The sequence below is a fragment of the Thalassophryne amazonica genome, chromosome 10 (genome assembly GCF_902500255.1).
Source record: "Thalassophryne amazonica chromosome 10, fThaAma1.1, whole genome shotgun sequence".
Lineage (NCBI taxonomy): Eukaryota > Metazoa > Chordata > Actinopteri > Batrachoidiformes > Batrachoididae > Thalassophryne > Thalassophryne amazonica.
Window position 1 is genome coordinate 102736028 of NC_047112.1, and position 15240 is coordinate 102751267.

The 15240-nt window shown below is 41.1% G+C and overlaps 1 protein-coding gene across 7 annotated transcripts in view; it reads right to left on the reverse strand.

Moving 5' to 3' along the window:
- tp63 (tumor protein p63) overlaps positions 1-15240 on the reverse strand; it is a 124355-nt gene that overhangs the window by 19768 nt on the left and 89347 nt on the right. For 4 of the 7 annotated variants that reach the window (XM_034180663.1, XM_034180660.1, XM_034180657.1 and 1 more), the window contains 6 exons: positions 14581-14767; positions 14349-14464; positions 9781-9890; positions 9571-9707; positions 9306-9388; positions 7401-7525 (listed from right to left, as the gene is read on the reverse strand). In XM_034180663.1, coding sequence (XP_034036554.1) covers positions 7401-7525; positions 9306-9388; positions 9571-9707; positions 9781-9890; positions 14349-14464; positions 14581-14767 — 758 coding nt within the window. The remainder of the gene's footprint in view (positions 1-7400; positions 7526-9305; positions 9389-9570; positions 9708-9780; positions 9891-14348; positions 14465-14580; positions 14768-15240) is intronic. The other 3 variants (XM_034180661.1, XM_034180662.1, XM_034180658.1) reach the window with 1 other exon arrangement.

Consider the following 15240-nt stretch of genomic DNA (forward strand, 5'->3'; position numbering starts at 1 on the left):
AAATTTAATTCAAATGTACACCAATATGTCCGTGTTATTGAAAGGATTAAAATAAGTTATAGTTTTTCTAGGTTCTGATCAATAGTTACACAGGTTTTAAAGGTTCTAGTCATCTTGGGGTAAATGCTCAGATGTTACTGAAAGTGGTGTCAATTGATTCCTCTTGTCAAACTGAAGCAGAAAATGCATTTTTACTGATTTGGTAATGGCAACATTTGCAACATCCAGGGAAAGCCTTGGGACCCCCATAGTCCTTGATAGATTTTCCATTTAATTATCCAACTAAATGCCACACACTGTAAAATAGTGCGGCTTTTGGCACTTGTTCATAGGATTTTTGGATCCTATGAACAAGTTGTCACCAGTTTCAACAAAATCTGAGTATCGGGTAAATTTTACCCCAGGTTGACCTTGAACCCATCACTTTAACTAAAGGTTGGAACCTCGGCAAATATATACTTTTTCCACTCCTTATAAGGAGACAAACACTTACATGTACATTAAAACACAATTTGACTCTATTTCAAATTTTCCCCTGTACTAACATTTTCCCTCTTTGAAGAAGGGGGCTGCAGTTTAAATATTTGAACCCCATCATTTTCTGACAATCTGGTTCCTATTGAATCCAAAACAACAAGAAAAATTTTAGCACAGAAACCCTACTGGAAGTGTTTCATTGACATACCATGATCATACAAACACATTGTACAGGCAAGCAGGGTGTATGTGCTGTGAACCTGTTTATGTAAAGTGCATCTGAGTGCTGCAATTTTTAAAAAAGAAATGCATACGGCTGGACTTAAGTCTTGGTTTTTGGTGGCCTCCGACTGTTTTTGTTTTTTTTTTGTTTTTTTTTTGGTGGTGACTGCCTTTCCAATTACAAAAAAAAAAAAAAAAAGGAAATCAGACCTGATTAAATACAGCAGCATTCTAAATTATGTGTCATATTATTATTCTACAGCAGGTTACTGCAGACTAAAGATGAATTTGAATGAAACGCGTGGCTTGAGAGCTTCTGGGTATAATGGCACTACAAGCGCTGATGTCACTAAGAAGACTTTTCCATGAAGCTAGAATGGATCTGTCAACATCTCCCAGCTGTCTTCTTCTTAAGCACACGGCATGCTTTTCATGGGATTTACGATATGTATTTGAGAGTGGATTAAGGTACAAACTCTTTCTGATGATGAATCATACACTCAACAAAAATATAAACGCAACACGTTTGGTTTTGCTCCCATTTTGTATGAGATGAACTCAAAGATCTAAAACTTTTTCCACATACACAATATCACCATTTCCCTCAAATATTGTTCACAAACCAGTCTAAATCTGTGATAGTGAGCACTTCTCCTTTGCTGAGATAATCCATCCCACCTCACAGGTGTGCCATATCAAGATGCTGATTAGACACCATGATTAGTGCACAGGTGTGCCTTAGACTGCCCACAATAAAAGGCCACTCTGAAAGATGCAGTTTTATCACACAGCCACAGATGTCGCAAGATTTGAGGGAGCGTGCAACTGGCATTCTGACAGCAGGAATGTCAACCAGAGCTGTTGCTCGTGTATTGAATGTTCATTTCTCTACCATAAGCCGTCTCCAAAGGCGTTTCAGAGAATTTGGCAGTACATCCAACCAGCCTCACACCCGCAGACCACGTGTAACCACACCAGCCCAGGACCTCCACATCCAGCATGTTCACCTCCAAGATCGTCTGAGACCAGCCACTCGGACAGCTGCTGGAACAATCGGTTTGCATAACCAAAGAATTTCTGCACAAACTGTCAGAAACCGTCTCAGGGAAGCTCATCTGCATGCTCGTCGTCCTCATCGGGGTCTCGACCTGACTCCAGTTCATCGTCGTAACCGACCTGAGTGGGCAAATGCTCACATTCCCTGGCATTTGGCACGTTGGAGAGGTGTTCTCTTCACGGATGATGCAAAGGAGATGTGTTGCACTGCATGAGGCAAATGGTGGTCACACCAGATACTGACTGGTATCCCCACCCAATAAAACAAAACTGCACCTTTCAGAGTGGCCTTTTATTGTGGGCAGTCTAAGGCACACCTGTGCACTAATCATGGTGTCTAATCAGCATCTTGGTATGGCACACCTGTGAGGTGGGATGGATTATCTCAGCAAAGGAGAAGTGCTCACTATCACAGATTTAGACTGGTTTGTGAACAATATTTGAGGGAAATGGTGATATTGTGTATGTGGAAAAAGTTTTAGATCTTTGAGTTCATCTCATACAAAATGGGAGCAAAACCAAAAGTGTTGCGTTCATATTTTTGTTGAGTATATGAATGCCCTTACTCTGCTTCTGACCACACCTCCTTTTTAGACCAGCGTGCCCACATGAGTGCAAGGGGTCTTGTGATTTAGTGGGAACTGGGCATAAAAATAATAACTACCACTGTAGCACTGTACTGGGGGCTACTCTGAACTGGGCAGAAGACAGAGCCTGAACAGCTGTTTTCAAAAGACTGGGCACTCACACTCAAATTAGAATTTCATTAAAAAAATTAAATAAATTTGCAATTTCATTTAAAGTTAAAACAAATATCTGCAAGATCTATTTTAAATATGAATATTGTGATACGAGGGTCATGAGGGTTGGGTCATGACTAGAAGAACTAGATCGCGGGTATAAGCGGCTGAAATGGGCTTCCTCAGGAGGGTGGCTGGTGTCTCACTTAGAGATAGGGTGAGAAGCTTGGCCATTTGGGAGGAGCTCGGCGTAGAGCCGCTGCCCATTCATGTTGAAAGGAGCCAGCTGAGGTGGTTCGGGCATCTGGTAAGGATGCTGAATGAACATCTCCCTCAGGAGGTGTTCCAGGAACGTCCAGCTAGGAGGAGACCCCGGGAAAAACCCAGGACTTAGGTGGACAAATTATATCTCCACACTGGCCTGGGAACCCCGTCGGGATCCACCAATCAGAAGAGGTTAATGTGACCCAGGAAAAGGGAAGTTTGGGGTCCCCTGCTGGAGCTGTTGCCCCCCGCAACCTGATCCTGAATAAGCGGTTGAAGATGAGTGAGTGATATTGTGACACACTCTTCTAACTGAAATCCAGTGAAATTTTATATTATATTATGCAGTAATGAAACCTTCCAGCAGATGGCAGTGCACACACACAGTTTGGACACTGAAATGTGCAGAGATTGAACATTGACATTTTTTTGTTGTTGTTCAGGCTGTGAGGGAAACACTGAACAGAGACCAGAATCTACCGAAGAGTGAAGCAATAAATAAATAAATAAATCTTAAACAAGAGCTTGGAACAATCTAACTGTGAGGCGTATGAATTGTAAATCTAAGTATATTCACATCTCATTTATTGCACTGACTGTTTTCATAAGTGCAAGTGATTTAAGGCAAACAGCAAACACGAGGAAGGCAGAAATGTTGAAAGTGTGAACATTTTATCACACTGTGAGCTTCTGCAGGCTCTTAATGGGAAACTATAACATAAGCACTAACTGTCATCATTTGCACCTCTCACCTTCTCCATCACATACATTAAAGTGGGCGTGGACACAGTGTGTCAAACACTTCTAATTGTGCTCATATGAATGAATGAGACAAAGGCACAGATTTTGGGAGTGCTGTTGAGCAAATCTGGCATAGGACCCAAAGGCGTTGCCTTCTTTGGAAGCTTTTCCTGAACAGGTACATTTGTCACGATTCATCATCACCTTTGGCTCAGATCCCATGAGTGCAGAAGGATGGGAGCGAAACAAAACAAAATCAAACAAAAAGCAAAGGGATGGAAAAGAGTTGCTGTTTTTTTCCCCGGAATGTCAAAATTCTGAGATCATATGTGGAAACTCTGAATTAGATCCATTTTTGGAATTATTTTCACCTTTTATTTTAATGCTGCAATATGATTGTGTGAAAACCAAACACAGAATAAAGACTTTCATAGCCTTGATCAGTGACCTTTCCAACACATTAATCACCCTGTCAGTCAAAACAAAAGACAAACAGCCGAAAGGATTAAAAACAAGCCAGTATAGTAGTCAACATCCCTTGTCACAGGATTATCTTTGTATGAGTTAGGAATCTTTGACAGGGAAGCACTGTAAAACTTCTTAACCATCTAACTTTCATCATATATTCCTGGTGATTCCAAAAACTGCTTTACTTAAGTGCATCTGCACAGCAACATTACAAAAATGCAATCACAAGGGCAAGTTGTACCTAAAGTGAAGAGAACATTTTAAAATGTTTGTTTTGTTATGAATAATATTATATGATTTCCCTTGACTAGTTAAATACTGGTAACAATGCATAACTCAGACTTCAATGATATAGATGAGTGTGTAGATTAGACCATCCCTACCTGATTGTGTGTATAATAATGAAAAAACAACAAATGATATCAGCTTATGCATTACCAATTTAAAAGGGCATATAATGAAGATGAACAGAGTAAAATCTGGTGAAGTTTGATGCAGTAATTTAATAAAAAAAAACTCTATTTTGTTTAGCCTATGCTATGTCTCATAGATATATATGTCTGCCATCTGCTGGAGCAGTGCCTATCTTTATGTGAGTTAACAACTTTAGCTAGCAACCATGAGGTGAAACATGATGCTCACTACATTGGGACAAAATATACAACAGACTGGGAAAGTAAAACTAGAAGGTAACAATGGGTAGAATGTGTAAATAGAGGTTTTGTTGTGTGTGTGCGCTACACTGCCTCTGTTTGTGTCTTTTGTGTTTTGGATGTGTCCTTGTCCGTATGTGTTTTGCTAGTTGCCACGCCCCCGTGCAGTTTTCTGTGTGTATGATTCACCTGTCGTGTGTGCTCCCCTGGGCTGTTTCTGTCTGGTATATGTGTGAACGTGTGTCTATCTTTCTGCTCCATGTCTGAATCTTGTGTGAGTTACGTGGGTGTGTGTGTGCGTGCTTCCCTGGCCCATATCTGTCTGGTGGTTGTGTGTCACCTTGTGAGTCTTGCATGTATGTGTGCGCCACTCTGTTGTGCCTCAGTCGTACATGTGTGTTTGCGTGTGTTTGTGTGTGTGTGTGTGTGTGTGTGTGTGTGTGTGTGTGTGTGTGTGTGTGTGTGTGTGTGTGTGTGTGTGTGTGTGTGTGTGTTGGTGGTTCTTGGACACTGCTCCCTGCCCTGGTGATCTGTCTGTGAGCTGTCATCCATGTCTGTCACTGTCTGTGTTACTTGTCTGTTCTGTCGCGTCCATGATCAGGGTCTTGGTATTGCGCTGTGTTCATTATGTGTTTGTTAGTTGCAAGATGTTCCACATTTACACTGTATAGTTGTTACTGCCATGTTGATTTTTTTCCACTGCGGCGCTATGATCCATTTGCAGTTGTTGTGGTTTTCGTCTTGTTTGTTTAGCTGTTGATTTATGGTTTAGTCCATGTTTGTTTTTGTTTGATATTTCTTGATCAGGTTTCATTTTCCACTCACCTCATGATGTCTGGTTTGTCTTTTATTTCTTAGTGTTCCTTATTTCCTCCGTGTCTCAGCATTTCTGTTTTCACCGTTCCTGCACTTGTTACTCATTTGTTTTACTGCATTTAAGCCACTTCCATTTGTGTTTTTGTTGTGGGTCAAATACCTTATGTTACATTTCACTAGTGTTACCTGTTAATTTGTGATCTTGATCTCTCCGTATGTTCCATTGTTGTATGTACCTACTGGGGGAGCTACGACCACTACCTTTGCACCCCCCAGGACTAAACCAAACCAACTGTTTTAGGTTCTTTAGATGACCCCAAAACACAATCAGGATGTTCCCAAAAATAAAAACTGGCCTCAAGCCAGTTATCCAAGATGGCCGCCAAAATAGGGTTTTTCCCACTAAAACACCTTTACACAACATATAAACAACTTAAATATCACAGAGATTCAATGGGAAGACCATTGCAGGTCACAGCAAACTCATTTGTGCCAAAACTAAATTCAGTCATGGGTTTAAGATTCAAAATGGTGTCCAAAATGGCCACCAATAGACCCTTATCATTAAAATACATAGTAGAAACAAACAATAGACTTAATAATGACAGAAATAATTGGTGTTTTACTGAAAAAAAAAAACCTATTTTGGTGGCCATCTTGGATAACTGGCTTGAGGCCAGTTTTTATTTTTGGGAACATCCTGATTGTATTTTGGGGTCATCTAAGGAACCTAAAAAAGTTGGTTTGGTTTAATCCTGGGGGGGGGGGGGGTGCAAATGTAGTGGTTGTAGCTCCCCTAGTAACCCTGTTTTGATTAATTCCTCTCATCACACCTCCTGGGATTCTTCCACCCTGAGTCGTGTTATAGAGTTTGTTGTTTGTTGTTGTAGAGTCCCTGCACCAGCTTGTGTTGTTTTGGCTCACCTTTGGGTTTTGTAAACTCATCCCTAGTGTCCTGTCTGTCTGCAATTGGGGTTCAATTTAAGTCAGATTCTGCTCAGACCGTAACAGGTTTACCGTGTTCACTTTACATGAACTCGTGGTAGTCCAAAATATCAACCAATCACAGTGTCATCTGTCCTTTCCTTTAAAGTGTTAACAGAGTAACAGCAGCCTGTCAGCACACATGAAGCACAGCAGCCACCAAAGTTCTTTGAGGTATATAGTGTCACCTATATTGGAGTGGTGTGCGATATTATCAATAACATGTTACCTGAACCTATACCTTTTTTCTGTTTCTTCGGTTTGTAACTAAATTATTGTAAAATTTGTAAAAACCTTGCAAGTGTTAGAATGGCCTAAGTAGTGGGTCACCCCTCTGAGTCTGGTCCGCTTGAAGTTTCTACCTCAATATCATCAGAGGGTTTTTCCTTGTGTGCTTGCTCAGGGGGGTTGGTGAGGTTCAACCTTACTCATGTGAAGCACCTTGAGGCAGCGTTGTGTAAATAAAATAAATTGAAATGGAATGGAAATCCTGTTTCAGTTGAAGCCAATAAATTTTGTGTAATTGGTCTCAAAGTCCCAAATATTCACAAAACTGAACCATAGTTGACATTGAATTGGACCAAAACCACCTCTTTTAGTCAAACGATAATCAGTTCTTGGTTCATGGTCTGGGAGAACTTTTCTCAGGCCTCTGAGTGAACCGAAAAATGCAAAAGTCAGAACCAAACCAGGCAGGTGTAAAAAGACCCCTAGTCCCACCCACTTTCAAACTGTCCAATCAAATCTGTCTTGACACAAAATTTCACTAAAATTTCATTTTAGTAGGATAGAGATCACATAACTGAAGGTAGAAACATTTGAAATGATATCTATGTAGATAAATAACTGAATAATAAAACAATATAAAAAGACAGTTGGCTAAAAAACAAAACGTGAATTTGATGGTGAACCAGAACCGCAGCTGTCTTTTATGATGTCCTTGAGGACAAATGAGAGTTAATCATGTTCTGGTACTCACTGTTTCTGAAGGAGGTTCTGCTGCTGCTGTCGGTAGGACTCAATAGTGTGCTGTGGCAGAAACTGCATGAGTTCCAGAGACTCTTTGATCTTCACCAAAATCTCATAAATTTCACGACCTTTGATCTGTAAGGAGCAAAGACAGTGCGGTCAGTGCAGCAGTTGAGGTCCCTGCATGGCCTAAAGTGCACCGTACAAGTGCATTTGAGGTGTGGCCAATTCTGTTTTGCAATTTACACAGTGTGCAATCTGTGTACAAAGTAAGCCTCAGGGTAAGAAGGTGCAGTGTTTACACAGATTATCCCTGTCATTTGCTTTCAGGCGTGAAAGACTGAATTGGGTGCATTGGTATTTATATCGACTGCAGATGGCAGAAGTGAGACGTTTTGACACATGTAAAGTCTCAAAGTAGATCATTCATGGAAGCAGACATACTCAGAGGTAAAGCAGTCGAGCACCTTGTTCCTGCAAGACCTCATCCATCTCTATCCACCTGCCCTCCTCCATGCCCCATGAGGCACAGACAGTTTTGTGTTATGTACCCTATTTTCTGGAATATAAGTCATGTTTTTTGTTTTAGATTTTTTATTTTGGGAGGTTCTGTGATTTATACTCTGGTGTGGTTTTTATATATTGAAAAATCACACATTTGTTATTGATAATAGTAATTATAATGGCTGTTTATATAGGACTTTAAGAGCACTAAACAAAGTAAAGTCTAATAATCAAAGAATAAATAGTAATAATAAGAGGTACTCAACAATAATGCAAAAAAAAAAAAAAAAAAAAATCCAAAATTAAAGACCTGGTAATACAGAAAACAGGTGTGAGTTATACATTGAAAAACACAGTATTTTTGTGTTTATTATTATCCACACTAACTAATGTCTGTCACTCGAGGTGTTATTTTATATCTCAATTTGACAAATTGCAGACATGTATTATGATGCACATTAACTATTTTAAATGTTGGAAATAATTGTAGCTTTTGTGCACACAGTATAATTTTGAATGCTTAATAAAACATGGCATCATAGTGTGGTGCAGTCTCGTTTGAACCCCTACGTGATATTGCAGGATTTGACCATGTCTGGTGACAGTCGGCACAAACACGGCAGAGAATCCACGGGTGGAGTGTGGGAGTTTCAGCACAAACCATTCAGTCCGGCTCATGAAACTTAAAGGCATTCTCGCTGTCACCTAGCAGACCTGCCGGTTTAAGACATGCTGGTTTAAAATGGTTTCCGTTGAAACCCCCATCCTCTGAATGATTTGTGCTGACACTCACACACTCCGCTGGGTATTAGTCTTTTCTTAGAAACAGCGTCACTTCTAACGGGAAAATGGTGTACTGTTTTGTTTTCAGCTGCAATCACAGAAGCAGTCGCGAAAAGTGCAGTATTTTTTCGGTTCCCAGTGGAGAAGAGAAGACGAGGAGAATGGGAGAGGTCGTGTCGCTACTCAGAGTATTTGCGTTCTCTCACCTGCACAACCGCCTCGACATGTTTGAGCTCCGGGTCATAAACAAACCGCAACACATGTCCACTTTCCCACCACACCGTCGCTTTTTCTTTGCATTTTCACTTTGTTTGTGTGTAATTTGCCCAAAAACTCAGAGAAAGTGCTGTGTTTCTGTCTTTAGCGCCCGCCCACAAACGAGACTGCACTGCCCAATTACATATTTAATTCTGTCTCACAACAGAGCTCACAAATGGGGAAACCTGTGCAGCACCTCCTTGTCCTGCACTGCACAGACACAGACTCTCACTGTAATATGTGCGCTACATCTCTCACACAACCCACTTCTGGGTTATGTTGATATGGTACTGAGGCACGCGTGCATCGTATCACCTGAGCGACTGGCTTAAGATCGGAGCCATTATGTTGTCAAGCTGAGAACACTTACAGGCAAACAGAAAACCTCCTCATCTGTCGACCGTCTCTTCTTGATGGAGGACACCTGGATGCCATGAGAAACCTGGCGAAAAGCTGGAAAGAGAACATCATAGTGTCAGCGTTTATGTGCTAAACAGATATTGTGAGCCACAGCAGGACATAACCAGCGACAGAAGGAGAGAAGGTAGTAGAGAGGTCATCCAGTGGACATGTGCCGGCTAACGGACACTCAGACCAAAGCTCGTCAGCCCGCCACCAGCCCCAGCACTACTTACGGCGTTTCGTACCATCACTGCTCTTTGTAGCGTCTGTTACGTGCTGTTTACGGATGCTGTCCTCATCCGCCTTTCGGTCTCGGCCTGGACAAGCGCAGATCCGAGCCTCGAAGCACCGGCGGCCTAAAACCTGACCACTGGGAGGAGAAACAATCATTCAGAAACAATTCACCACTGAACGGGATGGAAGATGATGATAGTTTATCTTACTCTCTGGTTTCCAGCGTGACAATGATGACGATCGGGCGTCTGTTCATCCCACCCACACAGCTGGAGTTGCACATAAAGTTGTACAAAATGGTTGTGAATTCTGTGCCCACCTGTGACAGAAGAACCACACAGACAAAAAATAACAACGCTTGATAAAAGGAAGAAGAAACCAGGATACACAGAGACAATTTCAATTTCAATTATAATCATCTTATAATGCGCCAAATCACAACAAAAGCCGTCTCAAGGCGCCTAACACAGAACAATTCAATCTAAAAATTAAATAAATTATTAAAAATGAATAAAAAAATTCAAATACATAATTAAAAACAGAAGTAAAAGAAAAAAAAACTGATAAAAAATAAAAACTATTCATAAGAAAGAGAATAAAAATGGGTTTTAAGTCTTGACTTAAAAAATGTCCACAGACTCTGACTGTCTCACAGTCGCAGGAAGACTGTTCCACAGGGTGGGTGCACAATGAGAAAAAGCTCTTTGACCCGCTGACTTCTTCACACTGGGAACACAGAGAAGTCCCGCATCCTGCGACCGGAAAGCCCAGGCCGGCACGTAAGGTTCCACCAGATCAGCCAGATAAGATGGCACCAGTCCATGAACAACTTTATAAGTCAATAACAACACCTTAAAATCCTCAAAAAACACACTTAAACATGCACCTCTAAAACATGATTACTGTAAAACATGCGTGTATGGTCCAAGCTCCATGATTAGAGAACAACCAGCTAATAACCAGCTTTACAGCTGCAATAATATTGTTTACAGTTGTTTTCTTTTAGTTTCAGATGTTGGATTTAAAAGGGAAATATATGTCTTTTTCTACCTTTTAGTAGTCAAATATATTTGGAGTTTCATGTGAAACATTTCTAAACCCTACAGTTCCATTTCTAAACATGTAAAGACTGCAGGCTCATTTTAGACTTCTGTGACATCTGCTCCAGAAGGTGGTCCAGCTGTTTTTATGGGTGTGGCCTGTGGAAAAGAGATGGTCCAGCTCCTCGTCTTTCAGAGTGAGGGTGTGATGAAACAGCAGGGGCCTCATGTACAAAGTGTGTGTATGTCTGTCTCCATGCGAACATTCAAATGTATCAAAAGTGAAATGACTGTGGAAATGTGCAGTGCGTCACACAACAATCCTGGCCGGCGTACGTACGATTCTACAGCAAGTATTCCACTGCCGACATGTAGAGGTGATGCTGGGAACCATTTTAGTATGAAAACAAGAAGTCATCATAGTGATGTGCACATCAGCGACACACTTACAAACAATTAACACACCCACATGTCTGCAATTACATGGGTGGATATAAAAGCATATGCAAAGTGATGCATAAAATGGTACGAACAATGGCTGTGTTAGCATTATTAAAAGACCTTGCAAATGGTGCAATCCAACGTGAGCGTGTATTCAGGGAACATGAGGATTTACTTGCAAATGACGATAATTGGCTCATAAGCCGATTGCGATTACCAAGACCACTGTTACTAGAGATGCGCGCAGAACGCGGCCGGCCCACAGCGCAATATGGAGAGGAGCCAGGGGTTGTCTGTGCACACACAGGTCCTGACCACGCTGGGCTTCCTGGCCACAGGGGCATTCCAGTGTGAGCTGGACAATCGGTCAGGAGTGTGCAAGTCAACCTTGAGCTGAGCAACGCCAGCTGTATGGGACAGAATCACCTGAATGTCATCCAGATACATCACATTCCAACATTAAAGTGCAGTTTGCCACGAGAGCCGGTTTCCTGAATGTAATCTGAGCTGTTGACTGCACACATATTGCTATGAAGGCGCCAACACATGATGAATTTGTTTTTGTTAATAGGAAACATTTTCATTCCATCAATGTTCAAATCATATGTGATGCGCAAATGCATCTAACTAACATTGTGGCTTGGCAGCCCAGTCTCACGTTTTGTTTTTTGTTTTTTTTATGCCCCCGTGACGAAATGAGTCAAATTTTCGTGACAGGGTTTTTTAATTCACTATTCCTAACCCTACTCCGACCCCCCACCCTAACCGTAACCCCCCCAACCCCGCTTCACTTTTAATTTCATGCAGCCATCACGGAATGAATGAGAATGAATTCGTGCTGCCCTGATGAAAATGAGGCGCTTGTCATCACAATATCACAAACCAACAGATTAATGTATATTTCGTGCTGCTGAATCACGACTTGCCGTGGGACCAGGCTGGGCTTGGTGGCCTGGTTCAATGCATGACTCATTCATCCTGACTAACAGTGTAGTTGGGGCAGCTCAGTCTCACGCTTTTTTCATGCTCCCGTCATGAAATGAATGATATTTCCGTGACACAATTTTTAATTTTACTATTTCTAACCTTGACCCCTGCTCGTAACCATAACCCCCACCCCAACATAGGTCATCCCTTGTCAGCCGCGGCACATTCAGTGTGTGTGCACTGCTTCCGCGTCATGTTTATTCCGGTTGTCAGGGTACCAAATAAAATATCCCTGTGTATCTTCACTTCAATTACTTCATTTATTTCATTTACTTCACTTCATCTATAGCTCAAATTCCTTTTCTTACTGTGATCATTCTGGACAGGGAGGGGAATCCCCAAGTCCCAGGGCCTATTTGAATACATTTGCATATTTAAATAGGGCCATGGACAGGGAGGAGCTTGTTGCGTGTGCATGTGCGCTCAGTTACACGTCCAGTGGGATATACAAACGGAGCGTGCTTGGATCCATGGCTACGCACACTTTAATACATCTGAATCTGTTTCTGTTTATGACAGTTTCTGGGTTTTGGTGTACGCCATGTTTCAGTAGGAAATCCACACAAGTCTTTGTACATGAGGCCCCAGCTCCTTTACATTTAAAATCACAGGCAAGAAACAAGTCATTTTCCAGGACACCCTGAAAAAGTTCTGCTTTTAGGAAACCTTTTGTAAATGTGAATTTTAATGTGTCTTTATGAGACAGTAATGATGACTAATTTGCTGGAAAGATGCTTAATCTTGGGCCTCATGTACAAAGACTTGTGTGGACTTTCTACTAAAAGTTGGCGTACGCCAAAAAACCCTGAATCTGGCATAAGCACAAATGTATTCAGATATTCAAATATATGCATCCATATAATTGCAAACACGTGGGTGTGTTAGATGTTCATCAGTGTGCTGGTGGTGGCACAATAGCTGTAGAAACGTACGAACGCCAGGATTCCACACTCAAGTCGCTTTTCATATATCTGCACATGAACGTGGAGACGGGCACACGCCAGGGTTTTGTGCATATGCACACTTTGTACATGAGGCCCCAGGTCCTTTAATATTTCGGAAAGGATGCAGAAATACACATAACTGCTGTCACAGTGACACTTTTCTGATTCATGTCATGCACGTGGTCAAGTGGTGTTGCACGTGAAAACTGTTGCAACTATGGCACACTATTAATAAATAAGAATGGTCCAGTAGAAACATGATATTTTCCAGAGTGTAAGTCTCACAAGTACAAGTTGCACCTTTTTGTGTTTTCTTTCAGTGTGAAACTCACTTTCTAAAACAGCATTTTCCTGGGGGCCAGATTAACAATGGGCAGGTGACACCTGTGCTGTTACTTAATATAAAGACTTTTAAATTCCAAAAATAAGCAAAATGGACAAATAAACGTGCATTCAACACCAACTGGAAGCTTTTGGACACATGAAATCGTCGGATGAACATGGGTTTCTGGCCCACAGCAACATGGAGGAGTAAAAAGTTAATTTAGACATGAAGCCCTCAGCTTGCGGTGTGTAACATAAGGGCAGCTAAATTCCAAAAATAAGCAAGATGGACAAATAAATGTGCGACAGACAACTTAGTGGATGTTATTTGGTCACAGTTTTGACAAAAGGAATTGTCAGATGTATGCAGATTAATGGCCTATAGCATTGGAAACACTACAATATAATGTGATTCCATTTGAGTTTTAGTTTTTTAATCGGCTTTAATTTGTTTTGTTTTTTGTGCATTGTTGTAGTGCACTTTTATTATTGCTTTTTTATTCTTTAAATTAGACTTAATAATATGCTTTGATTCCTGGGCAAGCCCGATGATGATAATTCTAATAAATAAATAAATTGTTATTAATGAACATGCAATTTTTTTCCTCCTTTTTTGGCATATAAGTTGTAGCGGAGAAAAAACTTGCAGGACTTCTCAAACTATAGTAAAAACACTGCTGCTTACCTCCACCAAAAAAAGTAATGTTTTTGAAAATGTTTGTTTCAGAATTGCTTAAACCACATTTTCAAGTAACTCAAAAAGACTTGGTCTGCCTGGGAATAGAATATATATATATATATATATATATATATATATATATATATATATATATATATATATATATATATATATATATATAATATGTATGTATGAGTGTGATGAAAGCAGTTCTTTGTGTAATTTTGATGAAGTTGTGGTCACACTGAGGGTTTTCTTTTTTGGGGGGGTATGTCAGACTGTTGAGGGTCCTGTCACTGATCTGTCAGTATGTTGCCATCGGGGCATTAACTCAGCCTGGCCTCAGGATGACAGACACTCACCTGTGGAGGTTCATATGGGACGAGTACACTTTGACGTCCGGTGATGGAGTCCTCCACATACTGGGCGTGGCTGTTTCCCTCCACACGGATCAAATGGCTTGGAGGAGCTATCTGACCTGGAAGATGATCATATCATTGAATGAGATTATAAACACAGCAAAAAAAAAAAAAAAAAAAAATCAGCAGATAAGATAGATATTTCTGATAAAAGAAAAAAGAAGACGGAACTGACCATCATTGAACTCACGGCTGAGCTCATGGTTCGGGCAGCGTTTCACCACTTCAGTCACATGTTCCGCTTTCTTGTAGATGGGCATGGCTCTGATGACAGCGCCCTGCGGAGGGGTGGTCAGGACTTTGATCTGAATGGGACACGTCTTTGCTATTTGGCAGTACAGTTTTTTCAGTTCTGTTGAGTACTAGAGAGGAGAAAGAAGAAAAAAAAATGAAAAGATTACACAATGTATGTGGGCCCTTTCTCTGCAGACATGGCAACATTTACATACTGAAGCCTAACAATTGCAATCGTCATTTGGACTGGATTCAAAACAGCGTTAGACCACATTTTAAAAGTAACACCTGTTACATGGTCTGCAAACTGATGGTTTTCCCTGGAGAAGAAAGGATTAAAACCAAGACAGTGATTATGGCTTCCTTAAATAAACATACATACAAAGTTTACTAGGTACTAGTGTGTGTTGGGCAACCTGAAAGACTTCTCAGTTAGACCCCCTGGGACTTCCGAGGAGGACCATAAAATAGACCACTCCAGCAGCAGCAATTAGACTGGGCCTGGCTTTCATCTTCATGGGCCGTGCAAACACTTGTGCTGGCACAGTGCGGCGTGTGTGCTGACGCAGACCTACATGATGTAGAGTGTTCATTGTGAGGT